The sequence below is a fragment of the Poecilia mexicana genome, unplaced genomic scaffold (assembly GCF_051168715.1).
Source record: "Poecilia mexicana isolate PSO_F unplaced genomic scaffold, ASM5116871v1 scaffold_23, whole genome shotgun sequence".
Lineage (NCBI taxonomy): Eukaryota > Metazoa > Chordata > Actinopteri > Cyprinodontiformes > Poeciliidae > Poecilia > Poecilia mexicana.
The window spans coordinates 12,400,581-12,421,870 of NW_028263392.1; the positions used below are offsets into that span (position 1 = coordinate 12,400,581).

At 36.7% G+C, this 21,290-nt stretch overlaps 3 protein-coding genes across 5 annotated transcripts; all 3 read right to left on the minus strand.

The window, feature by feature from the left end:
* Positions 1-2,044: 2,044 nt before the first annotated feature.
* On the minus strand, positions 2,045-4,252 carry spi2 (Spi-2 proto-oncogene). The gene is made up of 5 exons (XM_088003534.1): positions 4,164-4,252; positions 3,929-4,077; positions 3,755-3,849; positions 2,855-3,008; positions 2,045-2,509 (listed from the first exon to the last, which is right to left on the minus strand). Exons 1-5 carry the CDS (start codon positions 4,250-4,252, stop codon positions 2,184-2,186), a joined length of 813 nt encoding a protein of 270 aa, XP_087859660.1. The 3' UTR covers positions 2,045-2,183.
* A 1,057-nt stretch (positions 4,253-5,309) lies between these two features.
* Positions 5,310-7,538, minus strand: spic (Spi-C transcription factor (Spi-1/PU.1 related)). 3 transcript variants are annotated; one of them, XM_014981275.2, is made up of 5 exons: positions 7,404-7,538; positions 7,221-7,322; positions 7,029-7,150; positions 6,843-6,948; positions 5,310-6,010 (listed from the first exon to the last, which is right to left on the minus strand). In XM_014981275.2, exons 2-5 carry the CDS (start codon positions 7,306-7,308, stop codon positions 5,520-5,522), a joined length of 807 nt encoding a protein of 268 aa, XP_014836761.2. In that variant the 5' UTR covers positions 7,309-7,322; positions 7,404-7,538; the 3' UTR covers positions 5,310-5,519. The 3 variants fall into 3 exon arrangements, with proteins under 3 accessions (XP_014836761.2, XP_014836760.2, XP_014836759.2); XM_014981274.2 differs by having other exon boundaries at positions 6,843-6,945; positions 7,221-7,308; positions 7,404-7,511; XM_014981273.2 differs by having other exon boundaries at positions 7,221-7,308; positions 7,404-7,468.
* A 5,120-nt stretch (positions 7,539-12,658) lies between these two features.
* Positions 12,659-20,036, minus strand: LOC106914458 (uncharacterized). The gene is made up of 2 exons (XM_088003472.1): positions 19,610-20,036; positions 12,659-15,510 (listed from the first exon to the last, which is right to left on the minus strand). The coding sequence occupies exon 2, from the start codon at positions 15,361-15,363 to the stop codon at positions 14,713-14,715; it is 651 nt and encodes a 216-aa protein (XP_087859598.1). The 5' UTR covers positions 15,364-15,510; positions 19,610-20,036; the 3' UTR covers positions 12,659-14,712.
* Between the last annotated feature and the right edge of the window lie 1,254 nt (positions 20,037-21,290).

Sequence of the window (21,290 nt, forward strand, 5' to 3'; positions counted from 1 at the left end):
GCTCAAACGTCTGGAGGGACTCTAACTCCAACAAAGTTGCTTTTGATTAAATTTGTTGGGTCAATTCTTTGCAAAACTGCACTTTGCTGCAAATGCAGCTTCAAGACTTGTTTTATTTGGGAGATTTGAACATCAATAGATTGAGTTCCTTTAATTCAAGCCCAGTCTGCTGTAAACAAATCTTCAATTTTATTTAGTTCTGGGTTTTTATGGTTGTTGTCTTGATGGAAGTTGAACAACTGCCCCAGTCTCTAGATTTTTGCAGCCTCTAAATGTTTGCTTTTTTCTGGTTTTACTGAATCTTATTCAGGTGAATCCAAATGCAGGCCACACTATTCAGATTTTACATTGTAAACTTTGTATCTCTTCCTTCCACTTTACAGTTATTCTTTACTTCACACAAATACATAAATGTTTGTGGTTATAATGTGAGAAAATGTTGGAAAAACTTTTGTAATTTCATTTTTTTCAGACTTCCACTTTTGCGTTTCAGTAAATGGTGGATATGGGGAAGTGGGCCTGACGCTGGCATATCCAGTTGGTAATTTGTGCAACATAAGAAGAAACCGAAACATGAAGGAGCAGCTTTGAGAAGGACTACACTGACACCCTCTGGTTTATAAGGTACGTGTCGACTTCCTCCATATTACATCCAGCTGAGAGCAAAAACATCAACTAACAGGCTTCGAAAATAAAAACAGGTTTGGATTCAAACCTCAGAGACTTTCTGTGCAAACACAATAATCAGAGGAAATCATTCAGTCACATTAAGTGAAACACTGTTAATGCTACCAGGTGCTTTAACAGGATTTCTATTGCAAACAAAACATTTTCCCCATATTTTAAGAAAAATAAACTGGTACAAGTAGTTTTTCATCAATTTTAAGGAATTATTGACTTGAATCAATCTCCCACTCCTAACTGAAAAGTTACTTCTGCGTTAATTTTGTCTTATTTTAAGTGTACTAAGATATTTGGACTAGAAACTAGACCAAAAATACTTGGTAATATTTTCAGGTTTTGCAGTGCAACACAGTTGATTGTTTTATTTTTTAAATCTAAATGCACTGGTTGACCTTTGATGACCTCTAGAAACATTTATTCATATCCTTAAAATGATAATGTCTTGAGTAAAAATTTTGTTTAATTGAAAGAAACTGGGGTTCCCAATTTCACTCAGTTTAATGTCAGTGTGGGTGCACTGTAAAAACGCAGAATCTTACCAAACATATTTTGTCTAATTTCTAGAGCAAGATATCGGAGCTTGTTTTAAGTCACTAATTCCTTAATACTGATTAAAAAGTACTGATTAATTTGCAGGTTATTTCACTTACAACATAAGAAAATGTCTTATTATAAATGAAATAATTTGACAGCAGAATTAGCGCTTTAAGATTAAGAAATTATTTACTTAAAAGAAGTTGATACTTTTTGCTGAAAAGTTACTTGTAAGTTAGTTTTGTCTTATTTCAAGTGAACTAAAATAGTTGCCAAAAGTACTTGGTAAGACTTTGTGTTTTTGCAGTGCACTTCAGTCATTTCATCATGATGTATTTCTACTTCCTTTAGTGCACTTAAAATAAGACAAAATTAACTTATAAGTAACTTTTCAAAAAGATTAAAAACCGTCTTTTAAGTCAGCAATTCTTTAACATTCATGAAAAGGTTCCACTAATGAAATCTTTAACTTAAAATAAGATATTTTCATCAATGTTAAGGAGTTATTTACTTAAAACAAGCTTGCATATCTTGCTGAAAAGTTATTTGTAAGTCAGCTTTGTTATTTCAAGTGTACTAAGATATTTGCAATACAACCTAAGATTGTGTTGTTGCATTGTGTATGTAAATACCTTAGCCTGTGTGTATAATTTTGAAAATACACAACAAATTTAAACTTCCATCCATCCATCCGTCCGTCCGTCCATCCATCCATTTTCTTCCGCTTATCTGGGGTCGGGTTGCGAGGGCAGCAGCTTCAGCTTGGACAAATTTAAACTTGTTCAAGTAATTTCTAGAAAAAGAACCGTTCATTTACACCCATGTTGGTTGTGTTCATCATGTGTTTTAAGAGAGGAATTACAGCAAAGTGTACTTAAACAATAAATTTAATGTGACAGCAAGTTTTTATTTAGTTCTGTATTTACACCGCAGTAAAATGTGAAAAGAGAGAGTGTACAGTAGATCTACGGATCTCCTCCGTGGCCTTTCTGCAGCGATGTCAGCGTGTCCCGGCTGAACTGGTAGGTGAGTTTTTTCTTCACCTTGAAGATGTGACCCGACCGGGCGTAGTTCCTCAGAGCGCGGGACATCTTCTGGTACGTCATGGGCCTCTTGTTGCCCTTCCTCTGGCCCCAGAGCGCCGCCACCTGGTCCTTGTTCCTGGAGGAGAAGCTGAACACGCCGGGCGGCGCCGGCGCCCAGGACAGGCAGTGAGCCATGCTTGGGTCCTGCAGCATCTCAAACAGGAAGTGGAAGAGCCGCAGCCTTCTGCCTGCAGGTGTTGAGCAAACTGTGAGCGGCACACGTGACGAAAGGGGATTTAAAGGGGAGAGGTTTAATAGAAAATTCATAGCAGTTAATGCTGGTTACAGTTAATCATTCCCTCAACTACATCCATTCCCAGAAAATCTCTTAAGAGATCATAGATCTGCATGTCAGTGGCCACGACTTGTAAACACTGCGGTTATCTGATAGATATGTAAAATAAGCTAGTGCGCTAAGCCAAGCACAGCTCCATTGTGTTTTACAGTAAAGGGCAGGTCTCTTATTTGCTCTCTTGGTATTATTTCCCCCAGGCTAATAGCAACTGTGACAATAACAGCGTCTAATGACCAGGAAAAAAAGGAGAACTCACCCCTCCCTGCTGCAGCGGCCGGGTGTTTGGATGATTGTCTCGCTGAAACAAAGTTTGGCACTGACCCACACTCAGACAATGTCGCTGTTGTGCTTTGGCCAAAGACGGCTCGGGCATCATGGTTTAGGAAGGTCTGAAACACAGGCTTGACGTCCTGTGATGGAGTCAGAAAATGAGAATGTCAACAAAAAACTCATTTAATTTATTAATTTTGTTCAAAAAGTGCAGCTTGCATAGATTCCTTACACACAGACTGATTGGTTTAATTTATTTTTGTTAACTACTGAAAGCACAATTTCAAAATTGTGTTGTTTTTTGACATTAGCTAAGTCTAGGCACATTTGTAGTGGAAACGCAGCTAATGACAACTTTTGCATTTCTCCACTTTTCCTCCAGTCTTGAAGGCCTTCAGAGTTAAAAGCAGAAATTACTTCCACCTAAAAAAAGCTGTGCTTTGAACATCTGACCAACATTTCAGGCCTTTTTTTCCCCCTGAGATGAAATCAGACATTCAACCTGCACCAACCTACACTTTTTCCTTCCACTAAATTTCCTGTTAAACTCTGGGATACTGCCATCTTAAGATTTAATAGGGCCTTGCGTAAGATTTCTGTATTAATTTTTTTTTTTTATGTAATATTCAGATTCTTGGTTTTTCATAGGCTGTTAGTTCAAATTGTCAAAATTCATTGTGACTACACATAAATTTTCCTTTCTAAACTAAATTACTAAACTAAATTAACATTTTATTCATATTATATTTAGGTGCACCTGTGAAAAGATTTCTAGTTTAATTTGTTGAACATTAACAGGGAAACAAACGTGCGTGCGTGCGTGCGTGCGTGCGTGCGTGCGTGCGTGCGTGCGTGCGTGCGTGCGTGCGTGCGTGCGTGCGCTTACAGATGCATCATGGTATGCCCAGTTTTCATCACAGGTTTGACCCACAGCCACATCTCCTCCATGCACAGACTCAACTGAAACACAAGATTCATTTTCTGCTGGGAAAAAAAAAAAAGTAAAAACAAAATCAGTTGAAATTGTTTATTAAAATTAACCTCTGGTTGTTTTTCGTACCATTTTCTGGAATGCTTTGTCTGTAGTATTCCTCCAGAAACTCTAAAATCACTTCCAAGTCCGACTGGGTGTCCTGGAAAGAATTCTGATACAGTTTTAAAGTTAATATTAGGACATAATTAATGCAGTTAAAGTGAAGCTTGTGTGCTCTTTACCATCACCGATGAATATCTGGCGTAGTTCAGTCTTTGCAGTTTCACCCAGGTGACTCTGAGACTCGCAGCCCTTCTTATACCCTCCCATGTTAGCACACCACCAAACGTCTCCTGCAGCCTGAACTCCCTGAAACAATGACCAGCGATCCCACAAAGCCCCACCAGGCATCTCACCGACACTGACCACATCCTCCCCGCTGGAGCAGATAAGACCCAGAACGGGAGGCAGCCTTAACGCAGCGCTCCGATTTCAGGAGAAAAAAGAAAACACCACGGCTGGCACACTTTTCCTCAGGATGTGTCTAAATTTTTATGTTTTCTGTTGTAATAATTCATTCATGGAGGAAGAAAACGCAGCGATGCAGGTTTTTTTTCTTCTTTTTTGCAGAACATTTATTAAAACATTTAAAATACATGTTTTTATTAGCAAGTTGTTTTTACAAATCAACTACAAAATAAATTGTGTAATTCTGTTACATTTATTCCACCATTTTCAAACATATTTCAATATAATTTTAATGACGTTCAAAAAGGATTAAAGCTTGAATAGCTTAATTGTCAAATTAGATATTTTTCCTCAGGATGTGTCTGAGTTTTTATTTATTCTGCGTGGCTTTTGTAATAATTCATCACAGTTGAAAAGTTTAGAAAGAAAGAAAGCATAGGGATGCAGTTTTTTTTTTTCCAAATGAAAAAAACATTTACTGAAACAATTAAAAAAATGTTTTCATCAACAAATTGTTGTTGCAAATAAATAAGCTTTTTAATTAATGGTTGAATTCTAATATATTTATTCCACAGTTAGATATTTTAGGCTAAATTTTTCATATTTTAATTTTTTTTTAAAGTTTCCAATAAGAATTAAACCTTGAGTTCAAATTATATAGGTGCAAAGCTTATTTTTATTGTTTAAAAGTGATGATTTTATGCCCTGCAGGAGATTTACAGATAATCTTTTTATCTAATCCTCTGTTAGGTGATTTTATTAAATGCCACTGGAAATTTTAAAAGGTCAGCTCAGTAATAATAATACAATGCACTCCTTATAGTCTTCAATAACTTGCATGAACAGAGCTGTTTTCCACTATTAAATTAGTATAACTGCGTAAATAAGCAAAATATCAAATAAAATACACAGTTATCAAAACAGTTTTGAGAGAAAAATGTGTTTCTTCATGTAGAACAAAACAGCTCAGATAAAAAAGACTTCAAAATAAGGACGCATATCAAAACGAGAACATAATTTTTACTTCAATTTCAACATCATTTTTGACAATATTTACAGATTATTTACAGAAACTGCTGAAATGACTGGACCACATCGCGTGCTGCTTTTAGCTGATCATCCACAGAACATTTAGGTGCAACATGCAGACGAGTCTTTTAGAGAGTCCCTCCAAACGACAAAACGTTTTCAGGATCTGCTGCCTGTCGGCTCACAGTTTGGCTGAGCTGTGTGAGGTGAAGCTCGCCGCCAGGTCGTAGTCTTCCTGAAGCTGGTAGTGTCCGTACCAGCTGTGCCAGTCTGCCGCCGCCGCCGCCACCGACCCTGGGTAGCTCTGCTCGGACGGGCTTTCCTGCCGACTGTGGGCGTCGTCCTGCGCAGATGGGCGCTGCAGGTGCATGGGTACCTGGGCCGAGCCGAGCCTGTGCAGGATGTCTGGGTTGAACTGGTAGGTGAGCTTGCGGCGCACTTTGACAATCTCGCCGGTGCGGCTGTAGTTCCTCAGGGCTCTTGCCATCTTCTGGTAGGTCATGGTTTTGCGGTTGCCCTTGCGCTGGCCCCAGCACTCGGCCAGCTTCTCTTTGTTCTTGGAGATGAAGTGGAACGTGCCGCTGCTGCTGTCCGTCCACTGTATCGAGTCGCCCATGTTGGGGTCGTTCAGGGCTTCATGGAGATACTCGTACAACCTCAGCTTCTTACGTCCTGCCAACATGGATTTTACACCCGTTTAGTGCTGATTAAAAATCAAAAGTTGCTGTCTTACACTGCAAAATGCAAAAATCTTAACAATTTCTAGTCCATATGACTTAGTACACTTAAAAAAAGACAAAACTGAGATAAAAATAGCTTTCCAGTAAGATATAACAGCTTGTTTTAAGTTAATAACTCCTTAATATTGATGAAAAAGTTGTAGTTCCATTGGCAGTTTATGAAATTAGTACTTGTTCTTCAATATTAAGGAATTATTAACTTAAAACAAGCTAATATTTCTTGCAGGAAAGGTTTCTGTAGGTTAGTACGCTTGAAATAAGACAAACCTGAGTGAGAAGTAACTTTTCAATAAGATATAACAGGTTGCTTTAAATAAATGATTCATTAAAGTTGATGGAAAAAGTGGTAAGTCCACTGGCATGGGAACAAACATGGGAAAATGTCTTATTTTAAGTTAAATAATCTGCCAGTGGAAACAGAACTTTTTCATTAATTTTAAAGAATCATTTACGTTAAACAAGTTGCTATATCTTGCTGAAAAGTTACTTGTAAGTTAGTTTTGTGCAAAGACATTTGCATTAGAAACTAGAAGAAAAAATGTCACCTTTCTAAAATAATCGCCCAGTGTGATTTAGGAAATAGAAAAAAAAATTACTACTTTTTTCTTTCCAAAAGATGATTTAATAAAAAAATAAAAAAAAAACATTTTTTTCTTTTTCTTTTTCTTTTTTTTTTTGCCTAAACTAAAACATTTTAGGATGATGACAAAGTCCTTGGTAAGATTTTGTGTTTTTGCAGATTATAAGCCTCAACATGAAATCACCTTTGCTGTTCCTCTGCGGTGGGATGATGGAGTAGAAATGCGGCGAATCGTTCTGCACCGAGTGGCTCAAAGAGACGTCGGGGATGGCCTGAGGCCAGGAGTGCTGCTAAGAGATTCAAGATTCAGTGTTAAAATTGAGACTAAAGTTCATCGTTTTCCAAAAGGCAGGTGCTTTGTAACACTTACAGCCGTTTCGCTCCAGTCGTAGCCTACAGCTGGGATGTCAGATTGGTGTGCGAAGACGTGGTAGGACATCTGAACCTGCAGAGACGACGGCTGGCTGCCCAGCGTCTCGAAATATTTGCACTCTGGAAGAGAAAGTTTAAAATTATGTTCATCGAACATGTTTTCGATCTCTTGAGATGTAACAGGACGTACCTGGATCGTAGTATGCGTTGTGTGAATGCTGCTGGATCACATCTATTGCATCCTGAAAGTGTTGGTTGATATCAGGGTCTAAAGACATCTGGAAAAAAACAACTGAGAAATCAGGCTTAAAATAGAAAAGAGTTGAGTAAATTACCATCCTGGTTGCGTATGTAGAGGACTCTTACAACTCACCATCTTATAGGTCGGAGTGTTTCCCTCAGAGGAGGCCATTTCTGTCCTAATAAAGCGAATGGTGCAGGTACACATCTTGCACAGGTATATATACGTGACGCAGGACTCCAGCACCTCCGCCACATTCATAGGCAGAGCGGCAGGCCAATTTAAATGCGTTAATGTCGCACACTTCTTCTTTTCTGGTAGCACAGATAATGCTGAGCATTTCTCTCCCCCCGGATTGGCAAGATCACAATCTACAAACAACAAAAAGCTCTTTTCTGTGCAAACTTAAGCCAGGAATACCACTAATTTGCAGCCTGACCAAAGAATTTGCATACAGGGCGCTTGACGTATATCTAATATACACATCTGTGTTTAAAGCTGCAGGTTAAGGACTGAGTTTCTCATATTTTCTTGAGTTTCCTTCAAATGTGTGGATTGTTCACTTTCAGTTATCAGCTTTATTTTACACAAAATGCTGCTTTCGACATCAACCTGCAGCGCTTAGGCCGAAAATGAGGCAATAAAAGTCGAGACCAATTAAACACCCAATTTACCCGAACACTATAAACACTTCTGGTCGTGATTGTATAAGTTAATGGTTAATGCTGCGCTGGCTACTGCAGGGCCGACTTGTGTCTTTCTTTGCCCCACAGAGTCCGCCCTGCTGTTCAAATAAACAGTCCTTTTTTTGAGAAGTTAATTTATCTCTTTCTACTGCAGTTTTAAATATCAACTGACTCGTTCCTGAAGTTCCCCTTTTGGCCCGGAGCGCTTCGCGGCACACACCGCTTAGACAAAAGAGTTGGACACGCTTGGATTAATGCGTGAATTAAAGGTTACATAATCGGCTTTCCCCGCATTACTTCACGAGCGTGTGAAGGGATTTGTATTAATAAATGTTGAGATTTTCACTCTTTAAGCTGGTTTTTCTCTGTTAATTTCAAGCAGTAAATACACAGTGTCACAGGAAATGACCATGTTGTCTGGAAGCATGCAAACCTGCGTGTGTGTGTGTGTGTGTGTCTGTGTGTGTGTGTGTGTGTGTGTGTGTGTGTGTGTGTGTGTGTGTGTGTGTGTGTGTGTGTGTGTGTGTGCGCGTGTGTGTGGGGGTGTGTGTGCGCGTGTGTGCGTGTGTGTGTGTAATTAGACGTGTGTTTCCTGCCGGTGCAGCAGGCTGATAAAAACAAAGAACCACAAACCTTTTCCCCCTCTCCCACTCCGTCTTTCCCTGCTCCCATTCAGGGTGAAGCTACATAAATTAGAGACCACAAGCTGTCGGCCTGCAGCTGAAGTCGATGCTTGGTTACTTTCTTTAAATAACCCGTTGTTCAAATATCCCACTTACCTAAAAAAATAATCCTGAATTTCAAATATTTTTTGCAAAAAAAAAACAAAAAACGTTTACTTGATTTTGCTGTAATTTACTGCATTTTTGTGCCAAAAAGCATTTAGTTAAGGCTTTTTATGCAACTCCTTTTATTGAAAACTTACATAATCTATTGTCCAGATGTGCTGCTTAACTAAAAATAATCTCAGATTTTACCCTTTGTTTGTGAAAAACCTTTTGTTTGGAGAACATTTTATACATTTGCTGTATTTTATAAGTATAAGTACTTGTATAATTTGAATAATGTTATATAACCTATTATTCAAATATCCAGTTTGTCAAAAGAAAATCCATAATTTCACACATTTTTTCCAAAAATACTTTTGTTTTAAGAACATTGTTTAGTAAATTTGCAATATATTGATGCATTTTTATACAAAAAATAATGTATTTATAACTATTTATGCAACTCCTCCTATTTGGTTGACATATTGTTCAAATATTCTCTTTTTCTAAAAAATAGTCACGGATTTCACAACTGTTTTTTTTTTAAAAATTGTTTTAAGAATTATTTTATAAATTTACTGCATTTTTATGTAAAAAGTCATTTATTTACAACTATTTGTGCAGCTTCTTCCATTGAAATGATGTCATATTAACCATAGTTCCCACTCATCTAAACACAATAATCCAGACGTTCACACCTTTTTTGGGAAAAAAAATCAACTCAGTTTTAAGAACACTGTTTCATAAATTTGCTGTATTTTCTAAATTTTTATGCAAACCAGCATTTGTTTACAGCTATTTGTTTCTTCTTCTTCTGTATATTAATTGCTGGTAGAGATGTGTCTCATATGGTGTTTTGTAAGAGGAAACATGAGATGACGTCATTTCCTCCAGAGATGAAATCATCAAGTCACAGTCCGTAAACGCAGAATGCTTCAGCATCAGTTCATTTTGTGGACATTCGTTAACTGTTTTGAGGTCCTGCTCTTCTCAGTTTTAGATCTGGACTTTGACTAGGCCACATTGACCTTTTGTTGTAGATCAGCTGAAGAGTTTGGATCTTTGACAGTTGAAATTAGGTTTGCTGTCGATTCTTTTTCTGAGCTTTTCATGCTGCTTTGGACATTTCTTTGTGGCTTGATGGCAGGAAAATCCCCAACTCCTACTTCCACATAGTTGCAGATTATTGATTAAAAATATGTGTTGATTATTAGCACTTGTGTGCCATTTTCCTGGCACTTGTGTGCTTTGTGGCACAAAGCTGCTTCAAAGCGCATACATCCTTTGAAGCAGGATATAGGCGCTTAGTTTTCCCAATAACTATAAATATTTGCCAGCGGTTAATGACAATGAAATTACAAAAATAAAGTTGTTATAATAACAAAGTTGTAGTATAATGAGAATAAATTCATATTGTGAGTCTTAAGTCGTAACATGAGAATAAAGTCAGATTTCAAGAATAAATTCATAATATTGCACCAATGAAGTCATTATGATTTCATAATATGCTATTATAATAAAATCACAATATTTTGTAGATATAAAATATTCCATATTTTATAATATAAAAATATATCTATGTACATAATATTAAATATCTTATATTTTATAATTTTGTCCTTTATGCAAAGAGTGAAACATGGTGGTGGCAGCATCATGCTGTGGTGATGGCTTTTCTTTAGGAACAAGGAAGCTAATCGGAGGTAAAATGAAGAAAATCTGTCAGAGTTGCAATGGAGTGACTCGTATTATAGCATATTCATGTGTTAGAACGGCCTAGTCAAAGTCCATACCCAAAAAGACTTTACTTGCTTTCCACTATAAAAATATCTACTAGTTTGTGTTGATAAAGCGTACAAAATCCCCTAGACCTGGTCAGAACACCCTCGTCATGGTGGTGGCAGCATCATGCTGTGGTCATCCTTTTCTTTATCAGTGATTGATCGACCTGCTACTCTATTACATTTTATGACCAGAGATTATTCAGTAACTTCTTTAAAATTGTTTCAATCAAGTGGTAAATAACGCTCAACTATATAGAAATATAATTAGCTTTTTCACTTTAAAAAGCCACACGTACTGAAAGCACATTTTTGTCCTGTTTTAGTGGAACATCGGTTTGGCATAAACCATTTTCAAAGAGGACTATCATGTTTGTGTTTGATCTGCAGCTGTATCTCCGAACAAAGAGGCACTTCCCTTCCCCTTCTCATTTCAATAACTGCGTGCATGTTGGCTGCGGTGTGGGTGCGGCGGGCAAACCACAGCACAGTCAGCCCTATTGTTCTTCTTTATTTACTGGCACTCGATGAAAATCAAGAAGTGCCAAAGCCATTTGTGTGTAATGAGTCTAGTAGGCTGAAAGCTGGTGTAACCGCAGAGTCATAATCATTATCTAGGAGATCAGCGTGTCCTGGATGAGTACACCAGAGAACAACTGATAACCAAGATGCTCCGGTGTGTGTTTATGTTTCTCTGCTACACTATTGTTTATAGTTGAAGTGCAGAGCGCAGAAAGTATCAGAAAGTTTGACACCGTTTCTTGTCTTTTCTCTAATGTTCATTTGAATTGCATGTATTTAACATTTTAACGTCAGCAGTGGCATTTATTTTGGTTAATAATTGGTTTTAATCCTCTTCTTCCAGTACAAGAATCCTTAATTTTCACAAGTTTTCTATTATATGGACATTCTGGAAATTTTGCACAAAGCTGAAGGGCAAAAAGACGATTTTTTTGCATAGCCACATCACCGCTGTGGAACAAATTTGTTATCAAAATGAAACCTGGACATGTTGGTATTATTAATTCAGTGCAGCTCCACACAGCAAAGTGAAAAATATAACACAAAAAAACCAAAATATTCATATTCTTCTTTATTCGCATTCTCTGCGTCGCCCACTCTACACACGCGCGCGCGCACACACACACACACACACACACACATATACACCTGTTGCCATAGTAACTGACTGACGGCAGCTCCACTGGTCTATCAGGATTCAACATAAAAAAAAACTCGCCTTATTTTATTTTTTATCTGATGTGCTGCATCGTAACATGCAGCACATCTACATGTTACGATTGTCTAAGTCAAGCTAGCATAGCTGACCTACTTCCCTGTCCCTCGCTATTTGGTTTCATTTAAAACTTTTTCATGACCTTGTTATCTAGTTGTCGTAATGCTAAGAGAGCTCTACATCCCCTTTTCTGTTATTTATCACATGCATTAAAGATTTAGTGCTTTCTGTTGACAACTCGATAGCTAAAACCAACTGGTAGTCATGTGTGAGCAGCTTCTTTCATTTCTTCCATTTTTTTGTTTTTCATCAAACTTAGATGTTTCAATTCATCAAACATTTTTTAGTTTCAAGCAAAAAATAAACAGATGAACTACAAGATGTTGTTTTCACATTGTAATTTGTTAAGGGAAAACATTTACCCAAATCAGTCTGGCCCCATTTAAATAAAAAGTAATTTCACTCTAAAACTAGTATTTTACTTCACTCTGAAGAAATTTAGTTCTCTTCTTTTGCAAGTTTATGTTAACGTTGCCACATTGGAGAGTTTGTTCAGTCACACACCAGCATCTTTACTGAATTTAAGTCCAGACTTTGACTAGACAAACCCATCACTTTTACAAACTGGCTGAAGAGAGAAGTGGAGAAATGGAGGGCAGAAGATAATTTTTCAGGTCTCAAAAGATACTTAGGATAGAAAAATAATATCTGAAAGTGACGTTATTTAGCAGAAATCAGATCCAGCATGTGGTGTACCACACAAGCAAACAATCTTTTCAAACACTAATAAATAATCTGAGAGTCCACCTGCTCTTTTATTGTATTCTCCATTTGTGTCATTATTCTAACCTGTTTCCCCAAAAGTTAAGAACGATAAACAGTCATGTCTTTAAGAAATAAGAAAACCACAAAGAGCAGCAGCTAAAATTTTATTTTGTCAAATTGTATTAGCTTAGGTATTTTTCACAGTGAACTAAGGAAAAACAATGTAATGTTTATGATAAAAGTACTTGAAGATGTAATTTAACATTGGTTGTAAAAAGGAAGTAAATATTAAGAGAATGATTCAACAAAAATCATTCCTTAAAACAGATTTAAAGCACTGCACACACTGTTTCATGGTATTAAGTGTTTTGGACAGAAAATGGGTGACAGACATTGACATAAACTATAAAGAAATGACAGCATCTACTAGTTGTTGCGGGTTTTCTAATAAATTATAACTGTGTTTCGCGTCAAAAAATCAAAATTTTCTCTCGTAGTTTGTGTCTAATCTGTGCTTCTCCTCAGCACTTAAATCGAGTGTTTTGAATTTCCTGCTCTGACACCAGGAGCTTCACACACATTTGGTTATCTGTTCCAGTGGTTTCCTACCTGAGGATTTGGATAACGGTTGTTCACTGAGCCAACACACAAAGCTGTAGTAAAACTCTAAACTGGGATTTTACCGCTTATGGTGCCTCATCTGTACTGAATTCACAAGGTGCGGAGGACAGGATTTAAACATCTCTGCTAATTAAATGTATATATGTCTATTGTTTTTTGCTATAATTAAAATATTTGTATTCATTTTAAACATTTTAATAGAAATGCATCCACGTCCCATAAACCTTTGTACTTTGGGGATTTTATTACCTAATCCTCCTTTAAACAACTTTCTCTCTGATCTCTTCCTGTTTGTTCTCCAAATATGATAAATTCATTCAGAGATTAAATGACACAAGTGGACTCTGTTTACTAGCAAGGGGATTTCCTTCGGTTGCACAGGCTTTTATTTCGGAAAATCAAGTAGAAAAAGAAGATTGTTAAAAAAATCACAGGACACTTTTTCTGATTTTTAATAGTATAAAATGTTACTAGTGTGGTCTGCTTTGTTGTTGCACGTTGTATTATTATCCCAGTAAAGCACAAAGCAGAATGTAAGAATGTTTTAATGGGTATGATAATTTTGTATGCTTTGTAAACCCAAGAGATTTACATGTTATAGCATTAAACACATGCTACACATTCAGCTGTAATCGGATCCAAAAGGGAAAACATGTTAAATTCATGATCTCCAGATCAGTGGTATCAAACTCATTTCGATTTTGTTCCTTATAAAAATTATGAACATACTGAGCCAGAATGGTTTGATAAAAACCATTAACAATATCAATAAACAGCTGTCTCTGCATTCAAATTAAATCAAATTGAGCATCTTTTCACATTGATTAGTCCCTCATGGATTTCACGATTGTTTTTCTGGGTTTTTTGCAATCAAAATGATTGATTATACGATAGTATGAAGTATTTATAAATTAGAAATACTTCCTTGCAATATTTGTGGTTATGTTATGACGTTAAATGTGACTTTTAATTACTCGCCAAATCAATCACGGACTGTAACTTGAGTTCAAGTAAGGACGAGGCATCAGTGGAGTAAAAGTATGAAACAGTGCCCCCTCAAGGTGGGAGTTAGCATCACTTAAACCCAAATTTTTGACCATTTTTTGCTAAACAATTTGCAATAAATTCACAATTATACATTAGCAGGGATTTTTTTTATTTAGCATAAATTTCCACAGCTGTGGAATCATGAAAAAGTAGAGGGACAGATTGATGTAACTTGATGGCGCATAAAAAGCCAGATTTGGCCCCCCGAGTTTGACACATGCTCTAGAAACAGAAAAAAACCATGAACAGAGATGTTGCAAGATGTATGACATTTAGAGAAATGTGCTGGTTGTCTTCATTTTTATCTATATGCTGCTCTCTGGTGCTGATGGATGCTTTTCCAAACATGATCAACCTGATTTCAGTTTCCTTTGTCAGTTTTTTCATAGATTAAAGAGAAAAAAGGCTTCTGTGAGCCGAGGTAGCGTTACATTCTTCTACAAAATCTAATTTAACTGCAGAATTCAGAAAGGAAATGTAAATAATTCAGCAGGAATACATCTGAGAACTGAAAAGACACAGGTCAAAATGCGTTTTCTACTTTTTGCAGTAGACTATAGCTCCATAAGCCACCACTCCTACGACGGCCACTAGCGCAGCGCCTCCAAACAGAAGCTCGGAGGAGCTCAGAGATTTGGTCTTAGGTGCAGCGGCTGCTTTAACTGAATGTTCTCCATCATCCTGAAGGGGAATCTGTGAGAATTTAGCTTCTGGACTCTCTTCTGTTTGAAGCTCTGGAGCCTTCGGCGACAGGATGGATGGAGGGTGGAGGCCCAGCGTGGAATATTGCTCCTCCACTTCGGAGGCTGTGGTTGAAGGGACTGGTGTGGTTGTCGTGGAGGGGGGATCCAGTTTGAGAATGGGCAGCAGAGGCAGCGCCATTGGGGGAACAACATGCCTGAACTCTGCATGAGGCTCCTCCGCAGACACCAGCAGCTCCTTCGCCTCTGGAGCTTGGAGGTCCGGCTCCGCCAGCTCCCTCTCCACACTGAGCATGCTCAGAATGCTTGCCTGCAGCTCCTCGTCCTCGTCCCTCCATCTCCTCCCCTCGGTCTCCTCCAGCATCTCCGCCTCCTCCCGCTCCAGGTGCACCATGTCGGAGTTGGAGGAGTGGTTCTCGTCTCCGGCTAAAACGGGCCCGTCGTTGCTGTCGAGGCTCTTGCTGTCCTCAGGGTCCATGTCGCCCATCGTGGACCAGGACTCTGCCAGGAGACTCTCGCTGTGCCAGGGTCCAGAGGTCTCTGCCGGGGTCAGAGGCAGAGAGGCCGGACTGCTGCCTCCATCCCCCCTGTTGGGCTCGACTGGGACCTTTCCCTCCAGAATGAAGGCTGGTTCCTGCAGACAAGCACAGATCAGAGGTGAGACGATTACGTTCAACAGCATTCAAACTGGGGACGGAAACAATTAATCCACTTAATTGACAATTAATGGCTGATTAGGTAAAAGTTAGTTCAATTCGATTAACTTAGACTTTAGACTTTCTTTCAGTGTTGTAATTTGGCCGCCGTTCAGCAGAGGGCGCCACTGGTCATCCTTAGCAATTGATACAAAATTAAATATGGCGGCCAAACCAAAACAGAAAAGATGAACGGTCCAAACAGAGTCTGGTGTGGTATGTAAAATGCACTTTATGCAGTTTTGTTTAGCAAGATAAACACTTGACAAACTCCTTAAGTTGTTTTAAAATAGAAATACTCGACATTGTCCTTAATTTATCACATTAGCAACGCTCATTCAGAAACTGCATGACGTCGCTGCGTCAACTTCTCATTCAAAAATTACTGACGTGCTAAAAAGGCGAGGAAAATATTCTGGAATATAATCAAGAAAAAATGTAACACGATGGTAAATTTAAAAAAACAACAACATGCCAATAAGCTAGGTTTATTTTGAAGACTGTTGTGAGTTATTGAACTTTTTTGAGCGAGATTTTAACGTTCATTAAAAAATAACCAGAGACGGTACTTATATAAACGTCTATTTTTTAAATATTACATAAATTCGTCCACCATATTATGAAAAACGTATCTCTTTATGTTATTTAAAGACATACAAGAAAAAATTTCTGTTTTAAGAAAATGGCTTCTTATTAGTTAATTGTTAGTTGGTCGATAAAACCAGTCAACTTTTTAACTAATTAATCAATAACTTGCATCCCTAATTCAAACCCGATTAAACTAGGTTAAGATCCAAGCACATTCTTGTGTTAGAATGGCCTAGTCCAAGGGTCTGCAACCTTTACAACCAAAAGACTACTGTTAGAGCCACAAATGCCACTTTTTTTTAGCCAAAAGACAACCAATAATTTTAGATAAATGTCGTTTGTAAAAAAAAAAAATAAAAAAATAAAAAAAAGTGTCATTTTTAAGGAACCATCATTTTACTTCTGTTTTTAGGATTTCAAAAAAATAAAAATAAAAAAAATAAACGTATAATGTTGCAAAGGGCATGGATAATTTTTTTTCTGTTGGATGAAAAATGATGTAAGAAAATAAAAAATCACAGATTCCAACCTTATGACAAGAAAATAGATCTTAAGACAAATGGATCTTTTTAGTGTTATTCTTTTAGTGTGGAATTTAAACACACATAAAAACTACTAAAAATGCATTTATTATTATATCTGTGTATATAATTTTTAACCAAACGTAAGAGCCATTAAAGTCCAAAGAGCCACTTGTTGCTCCGGAGCTGCATGTTGCAGATTTATGGCCTATTCAAAGTAGAGACCTGGACCTAAATGAAAATCTGTCACAACACTTAAAAAATGATACTTCCAGTATAACTGGGCTTGTGCAAAAGTGATAAATACCCATCATGCACAGCACAGATTTCAGATTTTTAATTATGAAAAACTTTCTTCACAGTTACTTTTCGGTTGTTTTTTTTTTGTCATAAATTGAAGTTTGTGGTTTTAATGTGACAAAGCGTGAATATTCTTTTATAAACATTGTGTGTTTTTATAAAGGCACCAAAGTTATCCAGTTTTTCCAGACAAAGTTAATCGCATGCGATTGTTGTCTGCGTTCTCGTTGACATCAGCCTCTGGAAAAAATTGCTCGCTTGCTCCTCTGTGTTGCTATCTTTAGCCTTGCATATCTTACTATGTTTAGGTGCCATATACATGTCTGTCTGTCAATCAAAAATGGAAGCGCTGCAGCTTGGGAAATAGTGATATAACGCCAACACAACAGATTTAAAGTACTGACTTAGCTTTCACATGTAGTCTGAAAACGTAGCTTTTTATTCGTGGGTATAAAATCAAACATGTCGTCTTTTCATGAATTCTTTTGAGACGTTCCTTTAGGTCACACCTTGACCTTCTTGTGTCACCACTTTGATTACGGTAACTCGTCCCCTTCATGCCAGTCCCAGAATAGATATTTGTAACGCTCTCTGGTCACTCTATAATATTGTATCATATTCACTGCTAGTCTTCAGAGCCCTGTCTGGTTTTAATTTCACTTTTCTAAAACATCACATTGAATTAAACTGAAGTGGCATAACCCCAGACAGACTAAATAAAACTGATATTTAGTTCAGTTGAAGCTGAATTGAATTAAGGTTGAGCTTTGATACAGTTTGTTTCAGTTTAATTTACGTCTTAATATGTAGGTGCCGTGTACGTTGACTCAGTTCATACTGAACTGAATCAATATGATTCAGTTCAAACTTCATCCTAAAATAAATTCAGTTCAAGCTGAATTGATTTAAATGAAAATAAATCAATTCAGCTCAGTTAAACTGTGCCTGAGTTAAACTCAGTTGAACTCGGGCACATTTAATTAGGCTTCAGTTTTATTTAGCTACAATAGGATTCAGTCCAACTCAATTCATATTGAGCTAAAACAAATTAATTCAAACTGCAGTTTGACTGCATTTAAACTGAACTGTTCAGTAAGTTAAAAACGTAATTTAGTTTGAATCCATTTGTTTGAGCAGACATTTATTTGAATTAAATGAATTTAATCAAATGTATGTAGAATTAAAGTAAAATTGGTTGAAATTAAAACAAAACTGAATTGAGTACAAGTGTCATTCAAGGCTAAATAAAAAAATGATGAATTACAGCTGAATTCAGTTGAAATAAAGTTTGAACTGAATGGGATCTGAAACTTTTTGAATATATAAATCTGTTGTCTCGATTTTTTTTATTTTCTTTATTAACTCATATTTACATGTTTGAAATAAATAATCAGAATTTTAATTAAATGTCTGTTTTAATTCAGTTTGACGTTTTAATGCACGATATTTATGCAAACGGGCTAAAATGAAGTAAATCAAATTTACATGAGCTAATCAGAACTGATTAGCTCATGTTCATGATTAGTTCAGCTCACAGAAGCTGAACTAAACTTAATTGACTGGACTTCAGACAACAATTAGATTAAAATATTTATGATTCTTGTAAATTTAAAAAAAAAATTGTTTGCCAACTTATCCATTTCTACAAAACAGTTTGGTGCTAAAATATTTAATTTTTACTTTCAAAGCTGGTCTGTTTCCCACCTTGTGTATTTGTATAAAAATGTGAAATAAATACTGACATACTGAGTTCATACTGAAATAATCTCTAACATGCTGATATATACCCTAAATTTCCATAAAATGTCCAAAATTTAAAATATATAAAAATCCTCTGTACTTATTGTCCAATATTTCATTGTCTAAATATTTTGTTTTTCATAAATATTTATTTTAATATGTAGCAGTGATGTGGACTTGTTGCTCTTTCTAAACAACAACAATACGATTTAAAGTCTCAAATTTAAAATGATGAAGGTTTTTGAAGTAAATGTCCAAAAGGAATATTTTTGCTGCCATTTCTTTGAGCACATACAATATTTCATTCTTATTGTCTCAAAGGGAAACAATTTTCTGTCCTCCAACAGCGTTTTTATTAAGCTTTCTGAGACTTTAATACATTAATTAGTGAGACCTTGAAGATCAAAGAGCATATGTGTTTAATTTAATTCAAGAAAGTTTATTGTGCCTTTACTTGTAATTATGACTTTAAGGGTTTTTAGTCCTGCAGGTCTGTGCAGACTGTAGCAGCAACTGGCCTGATCTAAACAGCAAAGTTAGTCAGAAAACAAGCCTCGTCCACGTCGACCAGCTCAGAAACGGACCTTTATTTACTGTCCCACATGGGAATGTGGTTTCCAACTGGTCCTTTACATCAACAGCAGATTACGAGGGGTTAAATAATGAGATTTAGGCCGAGCTTTCCATGCTAACATGCAGCCAACACAGGTTGGAGAAGGTCAGCTTTCAATGTCAAGAGAAAAAAATTCCCTTTTTGCTTCACGTTTTTGTTGAACCCTGGCTGCAAACATGATAATCCTCCAAAACAAACGTCAGCTTAACTCTGGACAGAATAAGTCATCAATATTTAATGCAACTCAAACAGGATTTATAAGAAAAGCAGGAGTACCTCTGTCCTCTGTGGAAGAGTTGCTAGATGAGGAGCAGGTCAGATTGTGACGTGCATTCAGAGACAAAGCCACAGGTCAGCAGATCGGCAGAAATGCATTCTGGTGCTGGGAAGGGAATAACAAGGTGGACAAGCTGTCCACAAGTGTCTCTCCCTCTCTCTCACCCACCCACCTCACAAATCCATGACATAACAGTTGGCAGCAGAGGAGTCAATCGTGACTTTGCTGATCATCCCAACTGAGAAAGTTTGGACAGTAATCAGTGAAAATATAGTTTTTTAAAAAAGACTCTTAAAGTTTAATCCAAGTTTAACCTTTGTGTTTTGTGGCCTGTAAAGAGGTCAGCGGATCTCTGTGCTTCACTCAGGTAAACAGTCTCTGGAGTTTTACGCTTTCTGTCCAAACAGATTAGAGAGCACAGCAGGTGCTGGTGACACTGTGACATGAGCGGAAAATGCATGTCAGACACAGAGAAGAGCTATTTCTAAAGCTAAAGTTTCCAGCTTCTAGCTCCCCCTGCTGGCAGCAGGGGGAAAAAACAAAACCTCAGGAGTGCCATGATGATGATGTCTTGCAGATTTTTAGTTTTATCATTTTCTAAGACAACCTTCTCTGTTTCTCTTCTTCTGTAAAACAATCTGTCTTCGGACAGATTCACCACATTTAATCATATCTTTACATCCTAAGTTTATATCCGTCCTTTGTTTTTATAACTCTTTGCTGTGAACTTCCTCTTTGTTTGCAACTTCCTCTGTTTATACTCAATGAAGTAACTGTGCACTAAATAATACAAAGCCTGGGAATGTGTAGGTGAAATAATTACTGCAATTTAATTTGGATATTTTCCAAATATCAAGCAAGTTCAAATAAAACAAATGAAATAAAACTTCAATCTGGAATGGCTTGGAGATAAATTCACTGAGTTCAGCTTCTCACACCTGTATCTATAGTCACCTCCCTGTTAAAAATTAAACAATTTTTTTGTTTGATTACATCTTAATCAATTCAAAACTGATTAATTATTCAGTAAAATATAGTGGTTATCTTCAAGGTCATATGTAAACCTTTGCTTAATAACACAATCTTATAAAATACTGCTGTTACTCAGGTATTAAAATGCTAAATAAATAATCTTTTATGCATAGTAAAATTATGGGCTTAATTTGTTTAAAGTTTTTTTTTTTTTTTTTTTTTACAGAAAATGTATAAATCTACAGGTTTTAACCCACAAATAATTGCTACATGCAAGATAATATATGAATTTTTATGATAGCAAAATAGGAGTGATTTGAAGCTACAAAACATAAACTGTGAAACCTTGTAATTATTTATTTACATGGAGCACATGCATAGAATAATGGCGTTAAATCATTTTAAATGGTTTGTTCAAAAATCTAGAAAGATCTTTTTTATTCAAATGATCTTTGTGCTACATCCTTTCAGTCATAATTTTAACTTTCAAAATCCCTATTATGAATCCAATATTTATGTCATTGTCACCTATAAATCTCACTCTCATCAAGATCACTTTAAAAGTGAAAATATTTTTTTCTTTCATATGCATTACTTTTGTACTTAATTATTAGTACTTTGACTATTTTATTTTATTTTATTTTATTTTATTTTATTTCCGCCTGTCCGTTCCTCTCCGGTCCGGCAGGGGGCGGTAATGCGCCTCTG

What these genes read in the sequence shown, in the direction of transcription:
- spic (XM_014981274.2), bottom strand. Translation starts at nt 7,478, where the DNA reads ATGTGTACCTGCACCATTCGCTTTATTAGGACAGAAATGGCCTCCTCT. An exon ending in ACACTCCGACCTATAAGATG is followed by an intron (nt 7,309 to 7,403) that starts GTGAGTTGTAAG and finishes GTTTTTTTCCAG; the next exon opens with ATGTCTTTAGACCCTGATAT. An exon ending in ACGACTGGAGCGAAACGGCT is followed by an intron (nt 6,946 to 7,028) that starts GTAAGTGTTACA and finishes ATCTCTTAGCAG; the next exon opens with CACTCCTGGCCTCAGGCCAT.
- LOC106914458 (XM_088003472.1), bottom strand. Translation starts at nt 15,363, where the DNA reads ATGGGCGACATGGACCCTGAGGACAGCAAGAGCCTCGACAGCAACGAC.
- spi2 (XM_088003534.1), bottom strand. Translation starts at nt 4,252, where the DNA reads ATGCCTGGTGGGGCTTTGTGGGATCGCTGGTCATTGTTTCAGGGAGTT. An exon ending in TGGTGTGCTAACATGGGAGG is followed by an intron (nt 4,078 to 4,163) that starts GTATAAGAAGGG and finishes GTGATGGTAAAG; the next exon opens with AGCACACAAGCTTCACTTTA. An exon ending in ACAAAGCATTCCAGAAAATG is followed by an intron (nt 3,850 to 3,928) that starts GTACGAAAAACA and finishes TTTTCCCAGCAG; the next exon opens with AAAATGAATCTTGTGTTTCA.